Genomic DNA, 23,692 nt, shown 5'->3' on the forward strand with positions numbered 1-23,692 from the left:
CCTGGGAGATAGCAGAGTTGTTTTTCCTTGTGGGAGGATCTCTTGCACTGCAGGGATGAGCTCCACTATAAGACCAGGGATGAATAGACTGAATTAGGTGTGACCCAGAGGATAATGCAGCATTCTGCATCTTAATGTATCCATCTGTGAAATGCAAATAATAATAGGGGAACCCTGCAGGGATTCATTAGTCCTTTGAAGATGGCATGTGTTACATGCTATTATTGTGATCTTCCGAAGTTGGCCTCATCCCTGCCTTTTGGACCTACACCTCTCACTGTTGCTCACTTCCTGATTCATTTCCCCCTCCTCCCTGGCACTGTCAAGCCAAATCAGCAGTGGCAAAGGGCTGCCCAGGCCAGTCAGCCACATGTCATGGTGGCTCATGGCCTGGGAAGGGTTGCAAAGAGGAGTCTCATGCTCTGGTTCCAGCACGGGGGCTGGAAATTGCTGCCATCGCTTTGCAGGTGTGACAAGGACACCTGGCAGATTTCTGTGCTGGAGGATGTTCAAGGGGTGTGTGGTCAGTCCATAACCCCAGATGACTTCTGTGACTTTCAGATGAGAGTTAAAAAGGTGGATTTGGGTGTGAAAGGATGCCTGGTGACAGGGAGGGGTGTGACTCATGAGACACTGGGTTCAGAAGAGGTTGCAGCAGATGCTGGATTTAGGGAAAATTCTGAAATGCTCTCAGTGCACAGAGATTTGCAAAGCAATTATTCCAAATTAAGCTTATCCACTTTGTCTCCTTTTAGTAGAGTAAGTTCACTTTACTGAGATTTTTGTTTTAGTATTTTTTATTCTTCAGTAAGGATTTGCTCTGGGTGTGTTTCTGGAATGCATTTTACTGAGGCTTGGTGGATGCATAACATTCACTGTGCAGTTGGCTCTCAGAAGTGGATGAAATCAGGAAATTCCCATCATTCCTGTCCTGGCCTCCAGCAACTCCCCCTCCTTGCTGAGCAGCCAGAGTGGGAGTGCTCCAGGATGAAGGGAGTTAACCTGCAGTGTTTTCAGGGATGCAGCCAGCAATTGAGACCAGCCAGCAGCTGCACACCCATCACCATGCTGGGAGCTCAGCAGCCTCTGGGGAAAGACTTTTTACTGTGTCAGAGTTCTGGAGCTCTGCTTTGGGCTCAGGAAACTCTCCTGTCTGAAGGGAAGGGACTGTGGTGGCCTTGGGTACCTGCAGTGACAGTGGGACTGCCCAGAAATTCAAACTCACTTCCATCAGCTTGGGGTTCACTGGCTTCTTGGCTGATCAGCACCTGGACTTTGGTTTTGCAAGGGCCAGAAAAGCTTTGTCCAGCATCATAAATAATGTTTTTGCATGGGATGTGTGGTGAGGAACCTCCTAAGCTGTTGTGAGACGGGTGAGACTTGTAGCTCCTCTTGCAGAGAGTCTGGCCCAGGGTGGGTGCATCAATGAGTGCCTTGGACAGGGAACCACCCTGTGGCTCTGAAATCCCTCTTTTTGGAATGCCTCACTCTGGAGGTAGAAGAGGGTAGGTTTGGGTTGGGTATTAGGAAGAAAGTCTTTGTAAGGGTGGTGTGGCCCTGGCAGAGGTTGCCCAGAGGAGCTATGGCTGCCCCTGGATCCCTGGGAGTGTCCAAGGCCAGGCTGGAAGGGGCTTGGAGCAGCCTGGTGTGGTGGATGGTGTCCCAGATCATGGCAGGGGACTGAAATGAGATGATCTTGAAGGTCCCTTCCAACCCAAACCATTCTGGGGTTCTATGAACTCATGAAACTGCTGCAGTTGAGAGCTCTGGATTCAGCTTTGGCTAAATGTGAAGCAAAACAGCATTTAGCCTGTGCTTCCTTTGTTAAATATGCCAAACAATTCTGTCTCTTCCCTTTTCTCCCTGAGGATCTCTGGACTGGAGGGGGACACAGTGGTCAGCTGGAAAATAAAGCAGTTTCAATATTTTATAGAAATTAGGTGTTGAGCAGTGGTGCTGATGGGGTTCCTCAGAAGAAGAGAGAATGGTGGGAGGTAAAAATTGCATCAATCAGGACAGAAAAGTACATCTATGGTGGGAATGTAGTCATGTCTGTAGTTTTATGAGGACAAATGGTGCTGTGGAAGAGACTGGCACTGCTGCCAGGGAAAAAGTGGGTAAAACATGGGCTGCAGATCCTCGTCAGGGCTTTTTGTCCCACTGAGTGGTGGCTTTGGTGGCCTGACCCAAACACTGCCTTGCTCTGGGGTGAGAATGGGACAGCTCATGTCCTCAAGCATTTAGGGCAACTTCAGAGCTGCTTGGGCTGGAGGCTGGCATTCAAACAGTGAAGAGCTACCAAAGCACAGATGGTTTAACAAAACCCACAAACCTAACCAAAAAAATCCCCAAGCAAACCCTCCCTCCACTGCCTTAAAAAGAAATCCCAAACCAAAACACCCTAAAAAACCCCAAACCAAACAGCACCCCCAGCATCACCATCCCAGCCAATTATGCTGCCAGGAAGCTTTTCCCTGGTAAAAATATCCCTAAGTGATGCTAAACCCATTAGGAAGGAGGTGATACTGCCTGCAAAACAGTGCCATGTCACTAATGGGAAGAAAAACAACTTCCTGAGTGGACAAGGCATCTCAATTATTTTTCTCTGTCTATGGATATATTTTTGTGCAGGCACAGGTTGTGAGGGAAAGAAATATGGGAACATCAAAAAAGGGGAGAATGGCTGTAGGAAAAGTGTGATGTTCATCACTAATTAGGGTATAAATAATTTGGCTGCTTATTGGACTCCTTTCCCATTCTCCCTGGGGCCCTGGAGAGGGAAGAGGTGAATGCCCACTGTGGCTGTGTCCTGCCTGCCACAGTGCTGGCCCAGCTTGCTGGCTGCAGGGTGTTGTTTTTGGGTTTTCAGCTGCCTAGGGGTTCCCTACATTTCATGTTATGCTTCTATTTTCTCCTGCATTTTCCTAGTTACTCCTTCATGATTATTTTTATCCTGATTCCTGTTTTCATAGCAGAATGTGGTGAAAAATAGACCCAGTGAGAGCTGTCCTACCAGGCACAGCATCATTATATGCTGTTTACTTTCCCAAATTTTTTAACTGAGACATGAACAAAAGATACCTTTGCAATATCTCTTCTTGCCCTCACCTGCTTTTCTCTGTGGCATTTTGCACTCTGGCTGTTTGGCATTTATTTGTAAATTAAGATTAGCTAGGTGCTGTGCTAAAAATATATAAATAAAGCATCAGGATCATCTCTCTTCCAGATCAAATCCTATGGGATATAAATTTCTATGGAAATTAATGGGCTGTCTGGATTCCAGTGCAGGATTGAGACTTCATGGTGTAGATGGATCAATACGGTGTAAATCGATCAATACAGGCAATCAAGGGAGTCAGGCAAGGTTTATGCTTAATACACTCCTGCTGTCATCCCTCATTGTGCCCAGGTTTGTGTAACACAAATAATCCTGCAAACCATGAGGCATTGCTGGGCCTCTCCTTCCCTTCACATTTCATTCTATTACTGGGTTTTTTTAGGAGGTTGTTGTTGTGCAGTAGTAATTAGGCTAAAAATCCTTTTTATTTTTTTCCACTCTTGACTTTTGTTACTGAGCGTGGATCTGGTTTTGGTATCAAGGTGTGTTTGGGCAATTCTGGGCTTCTCCCACATGTTGGTGTGGGTGTGATTGGTGGATGGGGGGCTGCATGGTGGGAATATGGGAGAGTGGGGTGGTGACAAGGCCAGTGTGGGGTCAGGATCTGTCTCTCCTCTTCCTTGTCACTCCGCACTTCCAGGCTGGGAGCTGCTCTCACCTGGCCAGTCTGACCTGATCTGGCACCCACTCTGCTTCCTTCAGGAACAGGGCAGTCAGCCAGCTGTCTTAAATCAGGGAATTGTTTCATTTCTCTGTCAGAATAGAACTTTTGGAGGAAAAGGAAATTTTAAGAACAAAACCCTTTTCAAAAATGCGCTTCCCGTTCCCAAACCCTCCCACCTCATGGCTGACTCATGGGCAGACGCCTCAGGAACAAATAGCATCTTTTGTTTTTTGTCCTTCAGATAGATTTCCAAGCTCTAACCACTTTTAAACTACCATACACTTTATTTTTCTTTTTGCTTTTTCTCTTCAAGGATTTATTGGCACATGCTCTGTCAGCTTAGTTTTCCTCTCTTCCTGTTGGCCTTCCCTCCAATTCCACGCCCAAATACGCATACAGGAATTATCTCATGATTCAGGACAATACACAGCTCTTCAGCTCTGCCATGAGCCATCTGCATGGCCTTGGGCACTTTGCTACTGCATTGCAAACTCTCCACTGTGAACCTGCACACAGATTTCATTTTGAGTTGAAGAGAAATGTTGGGGTGACCACACTCCAAATGAGGGCTGTGCTGGCTTGGCCTTGGCTCCAGCTGCGAACACGAGCAACTGTTCTGATCTGAGAAATGTGTGGCAGCAGTTTATTACAAGGATTTATACTGAGCTCTGCTGGCCTGTCTGGCCAGGCACATATGTCATGCAGAAGTATGTTTTCTTCCTCACATGGTGCTGATCTGCCTCTCTGCACAGCCACAGCCTGTGCTCGAGCCCCTCATTGCTCTGGTTTGCTCGACTGACTCATTTATCCACCCCTTTCAAACCTTGCAAATGACTTTTCTCTCCAAATTCTTCTCTTTTCACTGGAGACAAGGCACACAGCTTCTTCCCACGTAAATCACATTCCAAAACTTTGATGTCATCTTTATTTTCCTCTCTTGGGACTCCTGAGAAATCCTGCACAGGATGATTACTTTCATCTTATCTTTTCTTTGGGAAAGCCCAGAGCAGGGCTGCTTTGCTGGACCCTTTAGCATCAATAACAACACACCTCAAAGAGCAGCATCTATAATGGCCTGCCAGGTCCCACCTGGGCTGAAGAATGGTTTTCACTAATAACACTGCCTTTTTATTTTTTTTTCCTGAAGACAACAGGGAGAAACTAAGAAAACATGAGGATTTGGCAGTATGGTTTTATCATTAACACAGCTGCTATGAGAACTGCAGCATCAAACCTAAAGAATTTCAACAAAGCCTCAAACTTGATGTTTTTCAATGTTTCCTGAATGTTTACTCTTCAGGTTCATACTGAGGTGCTTTAATAAAAGCAGACTGACTTCCAGAGGTTGGAGTGACCTGGCCTTCCTGTTGTCTCTTCTGCAGCCAAGTTATTAAAATCCTTTCAGCTATTTGGTTGAGATATAAAAGGGTGTTTGTAGTGTGGTGGCTGGACTCCCACTGTCTTATGAACCACCCTGAGGGTGGCAAGAATCCCTCTGGTTGTGTGGGGGATCTGAAGTGATCTATTTATAATTTTCTTACCTTGACAAAACGCAGGGAGTGACTCAAATATGTCCCATCCTTATGGAAATTAATTGTGTTAATGGGATCATTAGAATTTAGAGTAGTGTCAAACTGGTTTTTTCAGCTAATGATGGTTCTTGGGAAGGTTATGTCATAAGGAAGGCGGAGAACCTGGTCACCTATATATATGTGATCAGCCCTGAGCCCTTTCTTTGGGTTTCATTGAGCAATGCTCTAGTAGAGTCAACGTAGGCAAACAGCTGCCAGCACCCTCACCATGAAAATAGGAGGTGCCTCGGTGGTCCTTGCTCTGGCATTTTTCTGCTTCTTCTCAGGTCAGTAACTTGTGATGTTCTCTGTGCTGGAATCTGGGACTGGCAGAGGACGCAGCCTGGGAGTGCCCATAAAGACAGAGAGAGGATTAGAGAGCCCTTGCTTTGTAAAAAGCCTGGTGGTATAGCAGAAGACCACAATTTTCTTTGTTGTTCTACATGTATTAGTTTGATATAACCTGTCTTGTTAACTACTCTCTCTTTTTCATGTAGAAATAGTGAAGTTGTATTGATAGATGAAAGCATCTATTTTTAATGGAATTAACAGTTTAAGAAGAAAACAAAAAAGCCAAACCCCCATTTGACTTCCATCCTAAGTGGAAGAATACCAATTTCCAACCAGACTGAATTCTTCTGTAAAAAGCCCAACTTTGAACAAAAATGTAATACAATTTTCTGTAAATTCAGAAAAATGGTAATGTCTTGTCAACACTTGCTAAGGAAGGCATTTTCACATGGCTGCAGTAATTTGGCTACAATAGATAGACTTCAGCAGGAGTTAGGTTTGAAGCAATGGTCTTGCAATTTCCTGCCAGTTTCTATTGAAAAAGTGCTAATGGAAGATTTCTTGACAGTTCCTTGCAATGCCACTGATGATGCAAAGGAGGATGAAACATAATATACCAGCTTTAAGTGGCTTAGTAAAAAGAAATAGGTATCAGCTACTCACCTGCTGACTCATTATTAATTTGATAGTTTGTGTGAAGTACTGCAAATGGAATGGGCCTTGAAAAGGAATTTGTCATTTTGGACAAACAACAATGGCCTAGTTCTGGTATCCCAATTTTAAGGAATGGTGAAGAATGCCAAAAATGTTTGTGTGGGTTTGATGCAGCTACCCAGGCAGGGGTATAGAATAATGGATAAACAGTTACTGGGCCATCCTTGGAACTTGGATTTTAAGCCTGAGAAAAGTAACGCAGTAAAGAAGGGCACAAAGACACTAAAAAAAAATGGATGTGATTTTGCATTTGAATGACAAAAAGTGCAATGTTCCAGAAAGGACTGGGCATTAGAGAATTTCTATCAGTGTGAAATAATGCATTGGATTAGCTTTTATCAAGAGGTATTTGGGTGGATTAGGAAACTGCATCAAGTATTTTAATTAAATGCTTTTGCTTTAAAATTTCCCTTCAAAGATTTTTGTATGGTTTCATTGTTGGTTTTTCTGTCACAGATGTTGCCAGTCAAGCTTCGATTAAGGCGAGTCCAACCTTTTCTATTCTGCTTCTCCCTTTGTTTTGCCAACTTACACTGCTTTAATGCATGCTTTGAGCAAAGTCCATTTAGATGCACTATACTTAGATATTATAAAGCTTTTTCAGTGGTGGAAAAAACAGTGAATCTCTCCATATTTAGAGACAACACTTAGGTAATATGGCAATGGCTCCAGCTGACAGTGTGTGTTTGGTGCATGATGATGAGAACATATCCAAACAGCTCTGGGCTGGAAATCTCATGAAATGATGTTAGAAATGGCATGAATTATATTTTTAATGATATTTTAGAATGTAGCTTCTAATCCAGCAGAAACCCCTGCTTCTGATAATTCCTGAGTTTCATAATTAAAAGAATTAAGGCGAGTCCTTTGAGTCTCAGAAAATAATTTGATTCAATGACTTAGAAGTCAGTTCCATTCATGTTTTAATCAAGCAAGCTTGTCTCCTTGGTAAAGATCCTTTCGGGAAACACAGTAGCCAAAAATAACTAAACGGTTCATTGCTTCTCCCTGGTCTGCATCTCAGTTACCCAGCAGAAGATGCAATGGGCTGCTGCAACATTGCACAATATTACTGCTCTGCTTCCTGAGAGGGTTGTGCTTTTCTGTGCTTGTCTTGCATGTGAATCACTCTTCAGTCACGCTGGCCCGTTCATTCCTCTTGCATCCCTCTGGCACTTGCAGGGCTGTATTTTCTGCTCTTGGCTAACTTTATAACGTGCAGTCCTATGCTGTAGCGGGCAGCAATTTGCAGCTGTATGTAAATTAAACTTGTTCCTTAAATATATATTCCTTTCCCCGTGATTAATGGTTCTTGCAATGGGTTTTGAACTTTCTCATTGTCTTTTCTGCCTCGGGAGCCGCGAGCAGGGCTCTGGGTGCAGCCTGTGCCACGTGTGGTGTGTGGCCAGGGATGGGCAGGAGGAGCGTGGTTTGTGTGAGCAAACTGGTGCTGCTGAGAGCCTGCAGCACACCCAAAAAAGATTCAGTGTGAACAAACAGTTCTCAGGATCTTGCTGGGAGCCTCCACTGATTGCCCTCCTCTGTGCTTTTCAGAACGAATGCAGGAAAATTTGGTCACTCCTGCGCAGCGGGAAGTATTCCTGTCCCATCACCAGGGAGACCTTCAGCAGCCCAAATAAAAAAGGAGACCTCAACAAGTGCATGATGTGCCAGAGGCTGCTGTGAGTATCAGCTGCCTGCTGGCTCCAGTGGCAGCCCTGCCCACCCACAGCATGTCCTCTCCTCCCGTAGCAGGGAGCCAACTCTCTGGAGGCTCCGTGCTATAAAGTTGTTGTCCCTGGCCAGCCAGACCAGTTTGTAGCTCTTCAGCAAACCTGTGAACCCAGTAGGTCTCCCCAGCTCATGACATGGTGGGGACTCACCACAGGGCGTGAGGAACAAATGCAGAGTGAAAACTTGCACAGATTAATCTCTTGTTTCCATAGATGGTGTTTCTTAGGGTGGGGAGAGCTGGATGTTGGGCAGGGAGAAAGGGTGGCACAGTGATCCCAGAGCAGAGATGTGTTCAACATCTGGACTGTGTCAGGGAGCTGAGCCCTGCTGCTGGTCTGTGCTGCTGCCTTGTGCAATGGGGAGGTGGGGTTGGCTGGACTGGCCTTTAATCACCCCCTGTTTTGGCTTTGTGTCCAAGCACTGCACGCTGCCCCGTCACTCACTCCTCCTTTTCTTGCAGGGAAAGAGACTCAGCTACCCAAGGGAGTGGTGGAGAGCTGGACAGGAATGTGAACTCCTTGGGAAAGGTGAGGTGAAGCATGGCTGCTGAAGCCAGTTTTATTGGCGTTGGCATCTCGTCTGCTGCCTCTGACCCGCTGCCCAGGGCACTTCCTCGTCTGCAGCGTGAGAAAGGGCCCTGCAAAAGGGGAGCAGGGCAAACGTGCCCAGCCTTGGGAAGAGTCTGAGGCTTTGTGTCATCCTCCAGCATAAAAGAAACCAAAATTCCTGGCGGCTCCTCCCAGGCAATCACGGCATGTGCCGTGTGTGCCTGACCCAGAGCCTGGCTGAGGAGGATGCCTGCCTGTTTATAAGGCACCCCTGGAATCTGGCAAATATTTAATAGCAAGGTTGGCACATGTGAGCTCTGACTAGGGCAGGGTGTGGGAATAGGCTGGCTCTAATTGTCCCTTGTTTATCTTGTTGATGCACCTGTGGTTTCTTTTAGCCATAGCTGTTTTTCTAGATAGCAGGTCTTTACATGGAGGGAGCTGTCCTTTTAGCCTTGGGTTTTTATTCTAGATGGAAGCAAATTGGTTTCCATCAGATAGTGTTGGTTGTGGTGATTGATTTATTTAGTTTTTTACATCTGGTTAAGCAGGGTAGCTTTCTAGCTCTTGTGTGTCTGGACAAATTAAAGGCTTTGTAAGGCATAGCTGTCCTAAGGGAGATCTTTTTTTTAGACATCTGACTTGCCAAAGTGTGGTCCTGAAGGCATCAGGACAGTTTTACAGTGTCAGGAACAGACCTACACTGAATTTCTTTGTTAAGCCATAGATTTTCTGTCTGGCTTTTGGCAAGTAATTTTCTAGGCTTGACTTCCCCATCTGCAGAACTGGGATAAGCTATCAAGCTATCTCCTCTACATGGTGTGAGAGGAAAAATGTATTACAGATCACATAACAGATAAGGTTGTAAGTGCTGCATAAATGAACCTGAAGACCTCACATGTTCCATGTGTTTCTTATGCTCCAGACTTGCCCTGAAACTTATAGGAAAGCTGTTCAGAGAAAAGTAAAGACTGAGCTGAAATGCTTAAGCAGGCTTTGCTACAAAAGCCTTTTGTGAAATAGAGTGCTTTGGTTCAATTAACACATACCATCATGTTAAGTGGAAGGTAAAAACACCCACCTCTTGCTCTCATATATCTGGCAATAGGAGGTGTTCAAGGATTATATTTTCTTATGCCTGCAGCTTCTTTTTTTTTTACTGTGCATGGGTTTTAAATTTCTTTAATTTTAGTAGCGAGTTCTCTCACGAGAGATGGGAAAACTGACTTTCTCATTTAAAATTCACTGAAGTTGTGGATTTTATACTTAGAGCAGAGCTTAGGTCCTTCGGGCAGGCTCTTGCATGTGTTATCTGTTAGAAATAGCAACAAGGCTACCCTGGATGCGAAAGACAGATCTGCTGATCTAAACATACGGATTTATTTGTTTTATGCTGCACGTTACGGTTTTCCACCGAGTTACGCCTCAAGGAAGCAAAACAACGTTTGAAATGTAATTCATTGGTTGGATTATCCTTTGTGGATTTGTGGGAGATGTGCCTCTCTGTCAGCATATCTGTGTCAACTCATGCTTTTGGTGTTTGCACAGGACGAGTGTCGGGAGTTTCGGGATCTGTTCAAGAGAGGGAAACTCACCTGCACCAGGGAGAACGACCCTGTCCGGGATGCCTCTGGGAAGCAGCACAGCAATAAGTGCATCATGTGTGCAGAGAAGTTGTGAGTAAAGGAGAGGAGCGTGGGAAACCTCTCCTCCCTCCCTGGAGCACCCTGGTATTCACTTTCTCATCTCTCTTCTCTTCCAGCAAAAGGGAGAATGAGCAGAAGTTATCTAAAAACAGACAAGGAAAAGATAAGGTGAGATTAAAGTATTAGGCAGGTCAATATGGAACTTTATTGGATTTTCACCCAAGACAGAGGAAAGGGAATGTTATTCTACTCCGTTGCTCTTTCTCCTCTGAGTTAATTTTGAGATCCACTTTCTTTACATTCTTTATTTCTTATTCATGCTCTTGAATCCCTCAAGTGAACAACTTGTGCCTGAATATTATGGTCTGTTCCAGTGACCCGTGGATCTAGGGACAGGCAAATCCTGACAGATCAGGAAGCCAGGTGTGCTGTGCTGTCCCAAATTTCAGCTTTCAGGTGGAGAGGTCAGTTCTGCTGAGGCTGCTAATTAGCTGGAAAAGGAAAATGTGTGAAAAGCCCTAAATCTGAACTCTGCACAGTTTAAGAGATCATTGTGTTCTGGGAAATGTCAGCCCTGCACTATCTCCAGGCCTGTGGCTCAGTTTTAGCTTTTTTTTTTTGTTGGAAACTTTGCTCTTGTGGAGTTGTGATTTGCCACCTTCTCCCTGGCATGCTGCAGCCTCCATGTTGCTGTGCACTGATGCTTTGCTGGTAAAAGCAGCCCAGTAAAGGGAAAACAGTTGCTTTCTACCACTTTCCTCTTGATTCCTGCTTAGGGACTGGTGCGGCCCCCTTAAGCTTCAGTCTTGGGGATAATCCTGTTTTAGTGCTTTTTCTAATGACTTTGGCACCAAAAAATAGAAGGGTAAGTGAAATTTGCTGATGGCAAAGCTGGGAGGCAGTATCAGCAGAGAAGGATCAGCAGATCACTCAAGACTAATTGGATAGTGCTGAGGCCTGGAGTAATAGAAACAAGATAAAATGTAATGGCAGTGCAAGATCACACAGTCAGTGCTTAACAAGAATTCGTACTCATTGGCTAGAAGTGACAAAGGATAAGAAAGCCCTGCATTTATTAGTGGGTCAGGGATGTTACAGGCCATGAAAAAGGCAAATGCACGACTCAGATGTACTCGGTGAGATTTTTGCAGCAGAGGTCAGGCCTGAACAGGGCTTCAGAAACGCTGGCTCAAAGAGAAAATGTTTGACAGGCACTCAGGGGAAGGCAGATCTGTCGGCAGAGGATTGGGCTGCTGAGCTGGGCTGGTCCCAGGGAACGAGGAGAGCTTCCCTGGGCTTGTTGGGAAGGGGAGGCATTACCTGAACTGTGCAGGGGTGTGAGCTGGTGGTGGGGAGATGCAGTGAGGCTTGTGGGGAGCCCCTCTGGAGTGGGTGCAACACTGACTTCTGATGGAACAATGCTTTATGGGTGTTGGCACAGCAGGAGAGGCTCATCCAGGGCCAAATAATCTCTGCTACCTGTGGCTGGGCTGGCTCTAGGGAAATGTGGGGCTTTGTACTCAGAGTGGTTTTCCAGCATATTACCCTCATGGGAAAGCTGAGGAACGGGAGGTTGGGGTGCCCTGGATGGGATGCAGAACAACACTGGGGAAACCTTCCCCTGGAACAGAGGATGAGGTGTTGTAAACTTCTGAGCAAAGCAAAGGGTGAGGCCAGTGACCTGCCAAGGACCTTCATTTGAGCCAGCAAAACTGTGCACAATATGGGCAGAAAATTGCAAGTGTTAAAAGCTGTTTTTAAAAAAAGAAAAGGGTGAGCGGTAGTCACTTCCTTACCTTTGTACTTGCTGATTGGAACTGCCCATTGCAGTATGTGAAATAGTTGAAATTAGGGGGACTGAATGTTTCCATCCGTGTTACATAACAGGGGCAGGTTAACACAGTTTCTGTACAGCAGTTTTGAACAAGGAACAAATTAATCATCCACTCTCCAAACAACCTTCCTGTGCTCGTGGGCTATTAAGTGTGTTTGCACTGTGCTTTTATGTTTTAACTGCTGCCTCTTGATTGACACGTCCCAAAGTGTGGCTGGTTTTGAGGATCCTACGCGCTTTGTAAAGAAAATTATCTTGAGCTACAATCTGGGAAAAGGCTGTAGCTGTGTATTAAGGATGTTGGGAGAAAAGGGAGTGACTTCATTGCTGTATCGGTCACATCACTGGCATGCTTTGGATAACCCAGCCAGGAGAATAATAATTAGTGGGACCTAGCATAGCATAGCATAGAGAACTCCCAACACGTGCTGTGCAGGCAGAAGGACCCGGAATTTTTCTGACTCACCCCTCTGTTTATATGCTAAGTGGCTGGTACTGCACACCCTCTTCTCTCACCCCCACCCAGACTCTCCTGTGATGCATTTGTGATGGTTCCATGCTTTCCTGGCAGGAAAACCCCAGGTTTCTAAGGATCTGATCAATAAGGCAAGGAGGACAGAGTGCCCTAACCCTGCCCTCCTTCCGCAGGATGACTGCAGCGAGTTCCGCTCCCAGTTTGAAGCCGGCGGCCGCCTGTCCTGCACCAGGGAGAATGCCCCTGTCCGGGATGCCTCTGGCAGGCAGCACACCAACAAATGCCTCATGTGTGCTGAGAGGTTGTGAGTACCCTTTCCCCTGAGCAGCAGCAGCAAGGAGGGAAATCTCTGGCTGCAGAAGCGCAGCTTCTGCCTGTGGAGCTGTCTCTGGGCAATGCCTGGGGGAGTTCTGACTCCCTGGCCCTCTAAGAAATGCTCTGGTGTTAGTGCTCCTCTTCCCCATTCCCTTTCAGCACTAAGGGCCCAAGGGCAGGTGGGAAGCAGTGTGGAGTAGAGGAGGAGAAGCAAGAGTGACAGAGAACAGCCCCTTTCCCAGGGGACTGTCAGGCACGGGCAGCTCCTGAGGAGTTTCTCATGTGTGTACTCGGCCTTCCAGATGCTCTCTCTCTCTCTCTAGTCCCATAGAGCATATGCAGAAGCAGACCTGATATGAAAGCAGCCATTGGGAACCTGGATGTAGCATGCAGTGGGAATTTGGAGGAGAAAGGGAGAAGTCTTAGGGGTGGGAATTAGGAACAGAACCACCAGGAACAGGGACTGTGGATGGGGAGGTGGGACCTAGTGCCATGATAATGCCTTACACTGTCTTACACTGACACTGCCCCTGGGTGCTGGTGGCACTCACACTACCATAGCACTACATTTTTTTCTCCTCTTCCCTTCTTCCAGCAAAAAGGAAGCTCAAAGAGGGGGTGGAACTCTCCAGCGCAACAAACTGCCTGCTTCAGAGAGGACAAAGCAGGTGAGATGGAGTTCAGAGCCTCTGCAGAACTCAGAAAGGGCCTGGTGAGAGTCTGTGGGATCAGGACAGTCAGGGAACTGCCTGTGGTCAGCCTGGGGTGATCAAGGTGTTTAGGATTCTGTAGCCAGCTAATCATGGGGGGGAAGCTTTTGTATTGCAAAGCCTCCCTCATTTGTGGGATGAGCATACAAACTGGACATGTTTGTAGCTGACAGAACTGCCCCTCTCACTTTCCCAGTGATGTGATGCTATATGAGAGATAAAGAGCAGGTTCAGACTCCCCACAATCCTGTAAACCCTTGGATGATAACATTTGGTGGGTATGGAGTGCTTCAAACTTGCTACTTTAAGAACAGAATTCTTTGGGTCTGGGAGGATCAGGGGGGCAGGGCAGGAGCTGCTTTAGCTTTTTTCCCTAGTTGCATAGAAGTTGTTTCTGTGGCTGTTGAGTGTGTTCTGCCCCTTTTGCAGAAGAACTGTGGTGGCTCAAGGCAGGGTGTAAACGAGAGGCGTCCCTTCTCCTCGGGCAGAGGGTGAGTTCAGCAGCACCTGGGCTGGCAGCCTGTCCCCACACACACCACCAGGCCTGGCACTGGTTTCTGCCCCCTTCCATATACCTGTATTTTTAGGGGTGGTTAGGAGATTAATTGGAGCAAGAATAGTTGGACAGCACAAGAGCAGCACAGCCTGGGACAGAGCAGTGCACATTGTGCTGTTTGGTGCTCACTACAGTATTTCCCATGGGCTGAGCTGGTGTTGAGGAAGAGACACACACTGGGGCATGTCTTTCATGTAACCGTTTTGGCCTTGATGTTCTGTGTATGAAGCACCAGTGACTGCTGTGCTCAGAATCCATCTCAGGACGCTCTGTTCACTAAAATCTGTTTCCTGGCAGTGCACACGTGTGTGCCTGGCCCTGCCTCAAAGGCCCCACGTGCTTTCTGGGCAGGAGCTGTTTGTTTTGTCGCTGTTGGCCCTGAGCAGGACTCAGCTGCTGCTTTTTCTGGGGCACACTGAGATTTCTTGCTTTTGCCTGGTGCAATTCCTTCATGTCCCCCTTGCACCAAGTGCTGGCAGCAGACACTGCTGGCCTGCAGAGCCCCGTGGTGGTGGTGCTCTCAGGCTGAGCACAGGGCAAGGCCATGTCCTGCTCTTGCCTTCCTCACTTTCAGCATGTGCCTGAGGGGCTTCTCTCCCTCTCCTCTCCTGTGGGTGGGTGGATGCCATGGTGCAAACAGCCCTCGAGGGGGTCTGCAGGGAGGGTGGGTTTGCACTCTGCTCCTCATGTTTGGAAGGAGGTGGTGCTGAATTGTATCTCTGCTCTCTCTGCCAGCCCTCAAGTGCAGCGTGGCAGGAACTGCAATCGGCCACCAGGCCGTAAGTCCCAGAGCAGAGACAGCCACGAGGACCCCACGGTAAATCCCCCTCCTGCCCCTCGGCTGGCAGCTGTGTGGGCACAAATGGGGCTCCTGCCCCTCGGCTGGCAGCTGTGTGGGCACAAATGGGGCTCCTGCCCCTCGGCTGGCAGCTGTGTGGGCACAAATGGGGCTCCTGCCCCTCGGCTGGCAGCTGTGTGGGCACAAATGGGGCTCCTGCCCCTCGGCTGGCAGCTGTGTGGGCACAAATGGGGCTCCTGCCCCTCGGCTGGCAGCTGTGTGGGCACAAATGGGGACCTCTCCCATGGGGCGCTCCTCTGTTGGTGCTGAGTCTCCTTTCCCAGCAGCTTTTCCTGTTTTTGCTTTAACCCTGAAGCTTTTCACTTTTCCTCATGTCCTTGGAAGAGTTTGAATGAGTGAAGGTATCTGTAGCCTGCTGAAAGCCCCTGTATCACCTGGCATAGAAACAGAGGGAAGGGTTTGGCTCCTTGTGGAAGCCCCCCAGCTCGGGGGATGTGGGTCTTGAGCTCAGGTTGGAATCCTGCCCCACATGTAGCCAAAATAAGGTAAAGAGTGCTACCTCTCCATGCTGAAAAGGTGTGAGATAAAGGCCATGGTCAGAGCAGGGTGGTGAGGGTGACCAGGGGATGAGGACAAGTTTGGCAGAAGGAAGGAGTGCTAAAGGGGGAAACACTGAGTGGTAGATGACAACTGTGTATGGAATACTGTAGGAGGAAGGTGGGGGTGTCTGCTCTCCCTTCTCATGAGGAGAAAATGGAATAGTTCCAACAAAGCTAAAAGTGGAAAATGTGAACTAATAAGAGAAAATAAGTTACTGTAAAAAGGGTGACTAAACTGTGGATCTCGCTATCACAGGGTGTTGTCTAGAGGTAGGATGGTTAAAAAAATACCTGATGTTTTAATCCCTTCAGACTTTTCATACAGTAATTTAAATAGCATGCTGGAAGAGATGGGAAATGTTTCTATGGATTTGGAGGGATCTTACTACCAACTGCCGTAACTCTCTCTGAAGCTTTTGCCACTAACCACTCTGAGAAAATTTGAGTTAAAAACGCAAAAGGTAGTTCAGGTACTGCAATTTTGATGCATTCCAGAGGAAGCATTAGGTGTAATAAGGCCGGTCGGCTTCAGGGCTTAGTGGTATTTCCTGGTAGCACCGGAGGGGGAGTGGATGCCGATGAGCCTGACAGACAAGAGGTGATTCAGGGAGCAGATCTGCTCCTCTCCTCTTTGCAGGGCCACTTGTGGGTTTTGTCACAGACAATTCCCAGAGCCAAAGGAGCGGTGGCACTGGCTGCTGGCACCTGTGATGTGTGGGGCTGCTGGAGGGGTGGCCTCCTGCCCTGGGCTGTGGTGCAGGTCTGGTGCGTAGGAAGGCATCCAGCAGAGGATTGCAAAGGTCAGCACTGTCTGCTCTCACGTCACTGATAATTACCCAGATGAGGGAGGAAGCAGCACATTATGGAAATTAGCAAGTGACGTTTAACCAGCAGGTGCTATCACAGCACCCCAACATCACCAAAACCTCCCCTGTGCTGCCTGGCATGGAATCCTCCTTCCCTGGGGTGCTTCCTGCTGCTGATAAACCATCATTTTTGTGCTGAATGCTGCATCTCCAGGTGGAGCGGGAACTGGAATGTTCTCTCAAACCCATCACACCATTTGCAGCTGTTGCACCACATTTTGTAGCACTGGAAAAAGGGCTTGGGAGCCCATTACTCGCTTCTTCGTCTCGGTTTTTTTTTCTGTTCCTGGGGCTGAGGAAGGGGCTGTGCGTGCCAGGGGCCAGGCTGTGCTATCCCTGACCTCTGCTGTCGGAAATCTGCTATGACTGTACAAACACCCTCTCCTCTCCGAGGGTGCCAGAGGCTTTTTGGGGGGTCCCTACAGGCCACTCCTTGTCCTGTCGCTGCGTGCTGGCTGTGCCACGTGTGGTTCACAGGGAAAGCAGTGTCGGGAGCGTTCCCGTTGCCGTGCTGGGAGGCACAGGAGGGCAGCCCCGTTAGTCACAGCCGCCGGTGTCCCCGGCGCGGTGGGCGGCAGGAGCGCTGCGTGCCGCACCGCCCGCGGGCAGCGCCGGCGCTCCCGGCGCTCCGCCTCGGCTCCGGCCGATGCCTGCGGCTCAGTCCCTGGAGATAAACGGTGTCAGCATACCGATAAGGAAGGCTAGTGCAGGTAGGAGATGGATGCACTTTGAGAGAAATAAACCTTGCCCCGGACCGTAGTGTTGGGGTGGGTTGGTGAGCGGGGAGTGAGGGCTCTGTCCTCCAAGCTTGGCTGGCTGGTCCAACAAGAGATATGATGTCTTTCCAAGTGTGGCCTGGCAAGGCTTGATTTGTGAGCACCTTCAGGCCATGTAAAGGAGGGTCTTGCAAGTGAACTGTCACCAAATGTGATTTCTTTCTCTCTTCAGCTGGACTGTGAGCGAATTCTGCATGGGGTAAAGGGTGGAAGGATTTTCTGCAGCGAATCCTCACAACCAGTCTGTGGCACTGATGGGAAAACATACAAAAATGAATGTGACTTGTGTTCAGCTGCCATGTGAGTAGGCGGAGAGATTTCAGTAATACAGGGCCATCCACCATTCCCGAGTGTCTTTTGCAGAACAGTGTTTGTTTTGATACATCATGACTCACTATCAAGTGTGTCCTTGGTGCTTTGCTGTTAAGCAAACATAGATCAAAATGCCTGAGATTAATCTGATGACAGCTAATTAAGATACACAAGTTGCCGGGGTCCCCTATTCCCTCTCTGCCCAATCATGAAATTGTTTGGGGAGTAATAAATGCCATCACATTGGAAGTAGCATCAAAGCATTAAGGAGCCCACAGAGGACTGTCATGCCAGCAGCTGAGCTGTGGCATTGCAAGTGAATAATAAGCAATGTCTTGTCCTCCCTTTGCAGGAGAGCTTCAAACTTCATCACGGTAAACTATCGAGGCGAGTGCCAAGAGCCTGGCAATGCAGTGGTAAGCAGCAAACCACAGCTGGGCTGCCAAACATCAATCTCTGCCTTTCCCCTGGTGGAAATTCCCCATTGGCACCATGTCAGCCTGTGGTGACCTGATCCAGGCAGCCACAATGGGCAGTGAGGAATGAGGAGTGGCTGGCACTCGCCAGCTGCCCACTGTGCCCTTCAGCAGGAGCTGGGTGTCCACACTGGGACCTCGCTGGCAGGTTAACAGAGTTAGCCTGTTCCCTCAGGTCACAGTGGGATAATTAAAGGCATGCTCTCCAGCTGCTCTTCAGCCATATTGGCTGGGATGGAAGAGAGGTATTGAGGCTCCTATTTCTATTTTATTTTGTTCCTGGAGTGGAATGATGTCAAGAGGTGAAGAAAAGAAAGTGCCTCTTGGCTGTGTGTAGCATCGCACTTTACTCTTAAGTGCCTCCTGGGGAGCCAAGCCTGGCTTCTGCACCTGTGACAGGACCATAAGAGTTCCAGGAATGGATTCTCATGGTCCAGATGTTTAAATACAGGTTGAGGCTCGGATTTAATGCATAACCTGGGCATAGTCTCCATGTTTTGCTGATGCTGCATGGTAGGAGTGTGATGTGTCTGGGAAAACACCTGACTTTCTTCTTGGCACTTTGATGGAGCGAGGAAGATCAGAATGGTATAAACCATAAAGGGCTTGTTCCCCAGATAATATCCAGGGAGATGGTTGGGAAATTAAGATTATTCACTAGGTGGCACACTTTCGGGAAAGGTCTTGAGCCTTGACATCTTGTGCAATCCCACAGGGCAGATGAGTTAAACATTTCTTAGCTGTGCTTTGTCTTTCTACCAGTGGAAGCTGGACAGCCTCCAGCTCTGGGATGTGCTGTCAGCGTCTCCCAGTTTGTGATTCTGTGCATGGGATGTCCTGTAGCACCTGGGGAGGACTGTCCTCATTGGCATGAACTCTTGAGAAACTCAATCCTTATCCCCAGGATATAGATCGATTCCCACTCTAAACCTGTAGAGAATCCAAATATTGAACGTACCAAAGAGATTTCTGGGAAGTTTTGGGTGGGAGCATTGGTTTCTGAGTATGGATGTGGTGTCCATGCGTTTTCAGGTGCAGTGGGATGTGGGCTATGAGAGAGCCATCCTGCCACAGTGTCATTCCATGCCTTCCTCTGCTCAGTGCCAGGACACCAGCAGATCCCCCAAACACAGCCAACCTGGCTTCTTTCCCCCTCTTCTCTGAAGCAGCAGAGTGCTCTAAACTTTGCTTAAAGTCAAAGAAATTGCAGAGAGAAATAATTTTGCCTGTGACAGTCCTGGAGGCCTCTGTGTCTCAGTCCTTAGGGAGATGGAGCTGCTGCTGGCCTGTGGGTACTGGGAGATGAGGCACTACAAGAATCTGTCAGTGACTGTGTCCAAGTCAGAATGAGACTGGATACACCATGGCAACTGAAAAATAGACAGGATTCCCAAAAAACTGTGCTGGGTCTGGAATTCCTTACTGTCTCACTGAGCTGTTACAGCTCTCAAGCCCTTGCAATAAGAGGGAGATGCCATTTACTGGAAGTCAGAGAGCTTGCAGCTGTGTTAAGTATTCCAAGGAGAGATGGATGCAATTAGAAGTCAAAGTGCTAAGCTTTTTTTCTTGAGGCAAGAAAAGCTAAAGCCCCCCCTGCACAATGATTTATTCTTTATGTTTATTAAAGTCACCTGAAGAATCAGGCTGGAAATTTATGGGAGCTTATAAACAATGTACAGAGCAATGTTATTTTCAGCACTAAAATTCATGCTCACTTGCAGTATAATGAATTTTTCTTTCTGCTGGAGATTCAGGCACTCAATATATGCTACTAAAACCTGGAGGAAAGCAGCTCCAGCCGTGCTTTTGGCATCAGAAATGGGTTTAGAGAGTTGCAATGTGCAGAATGTGAAATCCTTTGGAAGAAGATAAGAAATTGTTACCCAAAAATTGTAGTATTTCCTTGAGTTGTATTTTTAAATTACCCACGGAGAGTGCTGGGTTGCCTGAGAAAATGTGTGTTAAAGCTGCCTCATCCCTTTGCAGCCCAGGGCCTGCAGCCACCCCTGCCTTCAAAGCTCCAGCTGGATTTTCCAGGTGTTTCTGGTGGCTCTGGTGACCTGATGGCCATCAGGGAAGGAAGCTTGTGGGAAGGGTTGGGAGCAGTGTGGTTTGAGAGAGATTTGACACTAATGGGTGTATGTGGGCATGGCTGGGGTGGAAAACCTTGCTGCAGAGAGAGCCTGTCCTCACTGGCCAGCACTGAGTCTGGCCACCTTCCCTGGGAGGTCTCTGCCATAACTGAATTCCTTTGATCCCGTTCTGCTTTACTGATGACAAATATAGGTCGGCATCGTGGGATAAGATATCTTTTTTTGGTAAGTTAACTGCCTGGTAGGTCCTGCAGGGCTGTGTCACGTGGATCAATTGATTGTGGGTCTTTCCTGCACATTTGACTTTTAATCCTGCATATCTGCAGTTCCTTTACTTGTTCAAAGGTTTTTCACACTAATCACCTGGGCAGTAGTCACCAGCCTGCCCACGCTGTTCAATAGATCAGGGAAAAAAGGGGTTATCCAGGGTTTCTCCCTTTCTTTTTTATACCTGTTTCTCAACAAACAGATAACTCCCACGTTTGCAATGGGCAAGTCCCAGTTTCCTTACAATGCTCTGTTTTGCCACGCTACTTTTAAAGGTAGTGAAAGGAGGGAAAGAAAAAAAGCAGGACCTTTCCCAGATTAGAAAATAGGTGTGGAAAGCACCTAGCTTGAGGCTGAAATCAGTCTTGTTTTCCTCAGCTGGCAGTGGCCCAGCCTGCCTGTCCTTGTGCCAGGCTCTGCTGCAGTTGTCTTGTGTGGCACTGAGCTGGCCTGAGGGGCTGTCACACTGATACCAGTGTCACACAGATGTGGTCAAGCTTGGGGATGGGCTCATTTTTTCTGCTCTTCCTTTCCAGGAGTAATGGAGTTCAGACTGCCAGCAAACACCAGGGATCATCTGTGACCAAAGGTAGGCACAGAGACGGGCAGTGACTTAGCCCTGCTTGGCCAGCCTGTCCTTTGGAGGTTGTGTCCCACCTTGTCCACACAAGCTGCAGGGCCAGGACAGAGGGTTCTGCAGATTTTTTTCTCTCGCTGCAGCCTTGTGATGGTGGGGTTGAGCCTGTGGGGCCTTGGGCTCTGGCCACTCCTTTCCCCTGGCTGTTTTTTCAGCCAAGCTGTTCCTGCAGAGCAGGGAGGATGCTGGCAGAGTGGTCCCCCATCGCAGAGAGGCAGAAATGGCCCAGAGCCCCTGCAGAGCATGAGAACATCACAGCTTTAAGGTTTCCTCGTGGTCCTTTCTGGGATTACAGCAATAAACTGTCTGCCCTCTGTCTCTGCAGAGAAAGTAAAGGAAGCATCGATGTCGAGCATCAGGGGAGCTGCTGAGCCCCCAGGACTGCCAGAGCTGCCTCCATCCCCTTCTGCAGCACAGGGGGCCTGAGCTGCCTCCATCCCCTTCTGCAGCACACGGGGCCTGTCCTTGCTCAGGTGGAGGGCAGGAGGCTGTGGGGACTCAGTGGTGCCTCCCAGGTGTGCCCCGTGCGTGTGCTGCCGTCCCTGCCGCCTCGCTGTGTCTAAACGTGCTTCTCCAATAAACATAACTCCTCAGCTTCATGTCACTGTTCTTCACTCAGCCTCGGGGGGGACACACCACTCCCTGCTCTGGCTTTGCTCCATGTGCTCCTTAGGCAATGAGCACCCTGAGGTGCAGCAGCTGCTGTAAATATCTGGTGAAGATGTTGGACCCAAGGAGGAAGAGTGTGGTCTGGGGTTTTGTGCGGAGGGATCAGGGGTCGGTTCTCTCTGGCTCTTTATGGGGACTTGGGTCAATCACTTCACTGCCCTATCAGCCCTTTTCTCCTGCCTGTAAAACGAACATTAAACAATACTTACCTACCTCAGAGGGTTGTTTGAGATTGTTTGGTTTACATTTGGAAGCCTACAGAGGAAAACTGGTTTTAAAGCTCCCCCCTGTCTTGGGCTGGCAGTTTAGATGATGCACTAAGTGTCCTCTTCCAGGCTTTTCATGTGAGGTGCTGGGAAATCCAGACCTCAGAAGATACATGTCGAGTGGTCATGTTAGGAGATGTGCTGAGCCCAGAAAGGTCTCTGGGATCTGGAGGTGAATTTGGCCAGTATTTCTTGCTGTGAGAGGGCAGAAGCACTGATGGCACCCTCAAGGCAGTGCAGGAAGCTCAGCAGTTGTGGTGGCGCATGGACCATCTGCTGCTGGGTCACCCTCTGCCTTGGCCTGAAGTTCCCTGCAGGCTCAAGTCAGTGCCTGTCTCAGGAACCATCTCCTGCAAGGTGAGGAGGATCCTTCCTTTGGGGCTCTGGTGCTGGGGCACATGGAGAAGTGAGAAATTCCATGGTATGGAATGGCTTAAGCTTTTTAAGAAGAAGTGGTGTTGTTCTGAGATGTAACTGATTATCCTAATTAATTTATATTCTGAAACTGTGTTCAGATGAAGCCAGGCCTCTGAGCCAAGGGTTTCTGGGTATTTTTTTTTGGAGTCAGTTGATCTGGGCTGGAGTTTGCCGAACAGGAGACACTGATGGTGAGTTAATAGAAATCTGCTGGTGGTTTGCACGTACTTTCTGTACTCTCTTCTATAGCTGTTTCTTAAAGCAAATAGGTTCTTTATTTGTATAAACTTTATTGCAGGACATTTCCAGAAGACCTTGAATGAACATTTGCAGTGTTTGAGTCCACTTTAGCTGTGACCTGATCTGTAAACACTTTTCTCTTGCAGATAAGGTTGAAGTGACTTTCAGATTCTGACAGGATTTTACCTAATATCAATTAATTTCACTCCCACCAAAGACGTAGAATTCTTCCAATTAAGTTATCACATCCTCTGTTTCTACTGCAGTTAATGAAAATTGATTATAAACTCTCAAAATGCTTACGCATGCATCATGTTTTATTGCAGCTGATAATAATAAAAATTGATTTAATTATCAGCAGCCTTTGCCATGAGTGGTTGTTAATAGGTTATATGCTTATTTTTAATGTGAGCAAACACTATGATTTAGAAACAAATTATGATTGCCTCTTTGTACATGGAAAATCCCTATACCAAGTAGAGTCATGTAGGGTGAGAGTCACCACTTTGGGGCTGGTTAGTTGTTTTGGGAGATGCAGATTTTGTCTTTGAGCAGAGATGAAACAAGTACATTCTTGAATGTTATTTATGCAGCCTGAGAGTGATGAATATCAGACGGTAAAAGTGTTCTCTGATGATGTCTGCTCACTGATTCCAGCTAACACCATGTGCAGGGACATCTACATGATTTCATAAAAGCAGTGCACAATTTGTGGCTTAAAATAAATTCTTGCAAATGAAAATCAGTGCACTTGAAAGCTACTATGATTTGTAGTGATTTCAGGTATTTAAGTTTTCAAATAATGACCCCTAAAACCTTCATTAACTGTGCTTGAAAAGCAATAAGCTGATGAAGACTGCCCCAATAGCCTCTTCTGTCAGTATTTGAGCACCTTCTAAATTTCTCCTGCTGCCAGCAGAAATTACCCTCCACAAAAATCACAGCTGGTGATAAGGGATCGTTAATCAGATTCTGAGCCCATCTGCTGAGGAGGCACAGGACAGGGACTTGCTCGAGCTGCCTGGGCTGCTGTGAGCAGCAGGGCTGGCTCTGTCCTGCTCCCAGCAGCCTGTCTGCTCGCTCTGCTCTTGCTTTCAAC

At 47.7% G+C, this 23,692-nt stretch overlaps 1 protein-coding gene across 1 annotated transcript in view; it reads left to right on the forward strand.

The window, feature by feature from the left end:
• Nucleotides 1-21,887, forward strand: part of LOC135453652 (serine protease inhibitor Kazal-type 5-like) — a 104,147-nt gene extending 82,260 nt beyond the window's left edge. The window contains exons 3-16 of the mRNA XM_064724908.1: nucleotides 6,815-6,840; nucleotides 7,913-8,040; nucleotides 8,553-8,619; nucleotides 10,189-10,316; nucleotides 10,403-10,454; nucleotides 12,769-12,899; nucleotides 13,506-13,578; nucleotides 14,050-14,111; nucleotides 14,912-14,993; nucleotides 17,389-17,516; nucleotides 17,881-17,944; nucleotides 20,291-20,322; nucleotides 20,901-20,953; nucleotides 21,327-21,887. Coding sequence (XP_064580978.1) covers nucleotides 8,021-8,040; nucleotides 8,553-8,619; nucleotides 10,189-10,316; nucleotides 10,403-10,454; nucleotides 12,769-12,899; nucleotides 13,506-13,578; nucleotides 14,050-14,111; nucleotides 14,912-14,993; nucleotides 17,389-17,516; nucleotides 17,881-17,944; nucleotides 20,291-20,308 — 825 coding nt within the window. The 5' untranslated portion in view covers nucleotides 6,815-6,840; nucleotides 7,913-8,020 and the 3' untranslated portion in view covers nucleotides 20,309-20,322; nucleotides 20,901-20,953; nucleotides 21,327-21,887. The remainder of the gene's footprint in view (nucleotides 1-6,814; nucleotides 6,841-7,912; nucleotides 8,041-8,552; nucleotides 8,620-10,188; nucleotides 10,317-10,402; nucleotides 10,455-12,768; nucleotides 12,900-13,505; nucleotides 13,579-14,049; nucleotides 14,112-14,911; nucleotides 14,994-17,388; nucleotides 17,517-17,880; nucleotides 17,945-20,290; nucleotides 20,323-20,900; nucleotides 20,954-21,326) is intronic.
• The last annotated feature ends 1,805 nt before the right edge of the window (nucleotides 21,888-23,692 follow it).

This window comes from Zonotrichia leucophrys, chromosome 13, assembly GCF_028769735.1.
Source record: "Zonotrichia leucophrys gambelii isolate GWCS_2022_RI chromosome 13, RI_Zleu_2.0, whole genome shotgun sequence".
NCBI classification, from domain to species: domain Eukaryota; kingdom Metazoa; phylum Chordata; class Aves; order Passeriformes; family Passerellidae; genus Zonotrichia; species Zonotrichia leucophrys.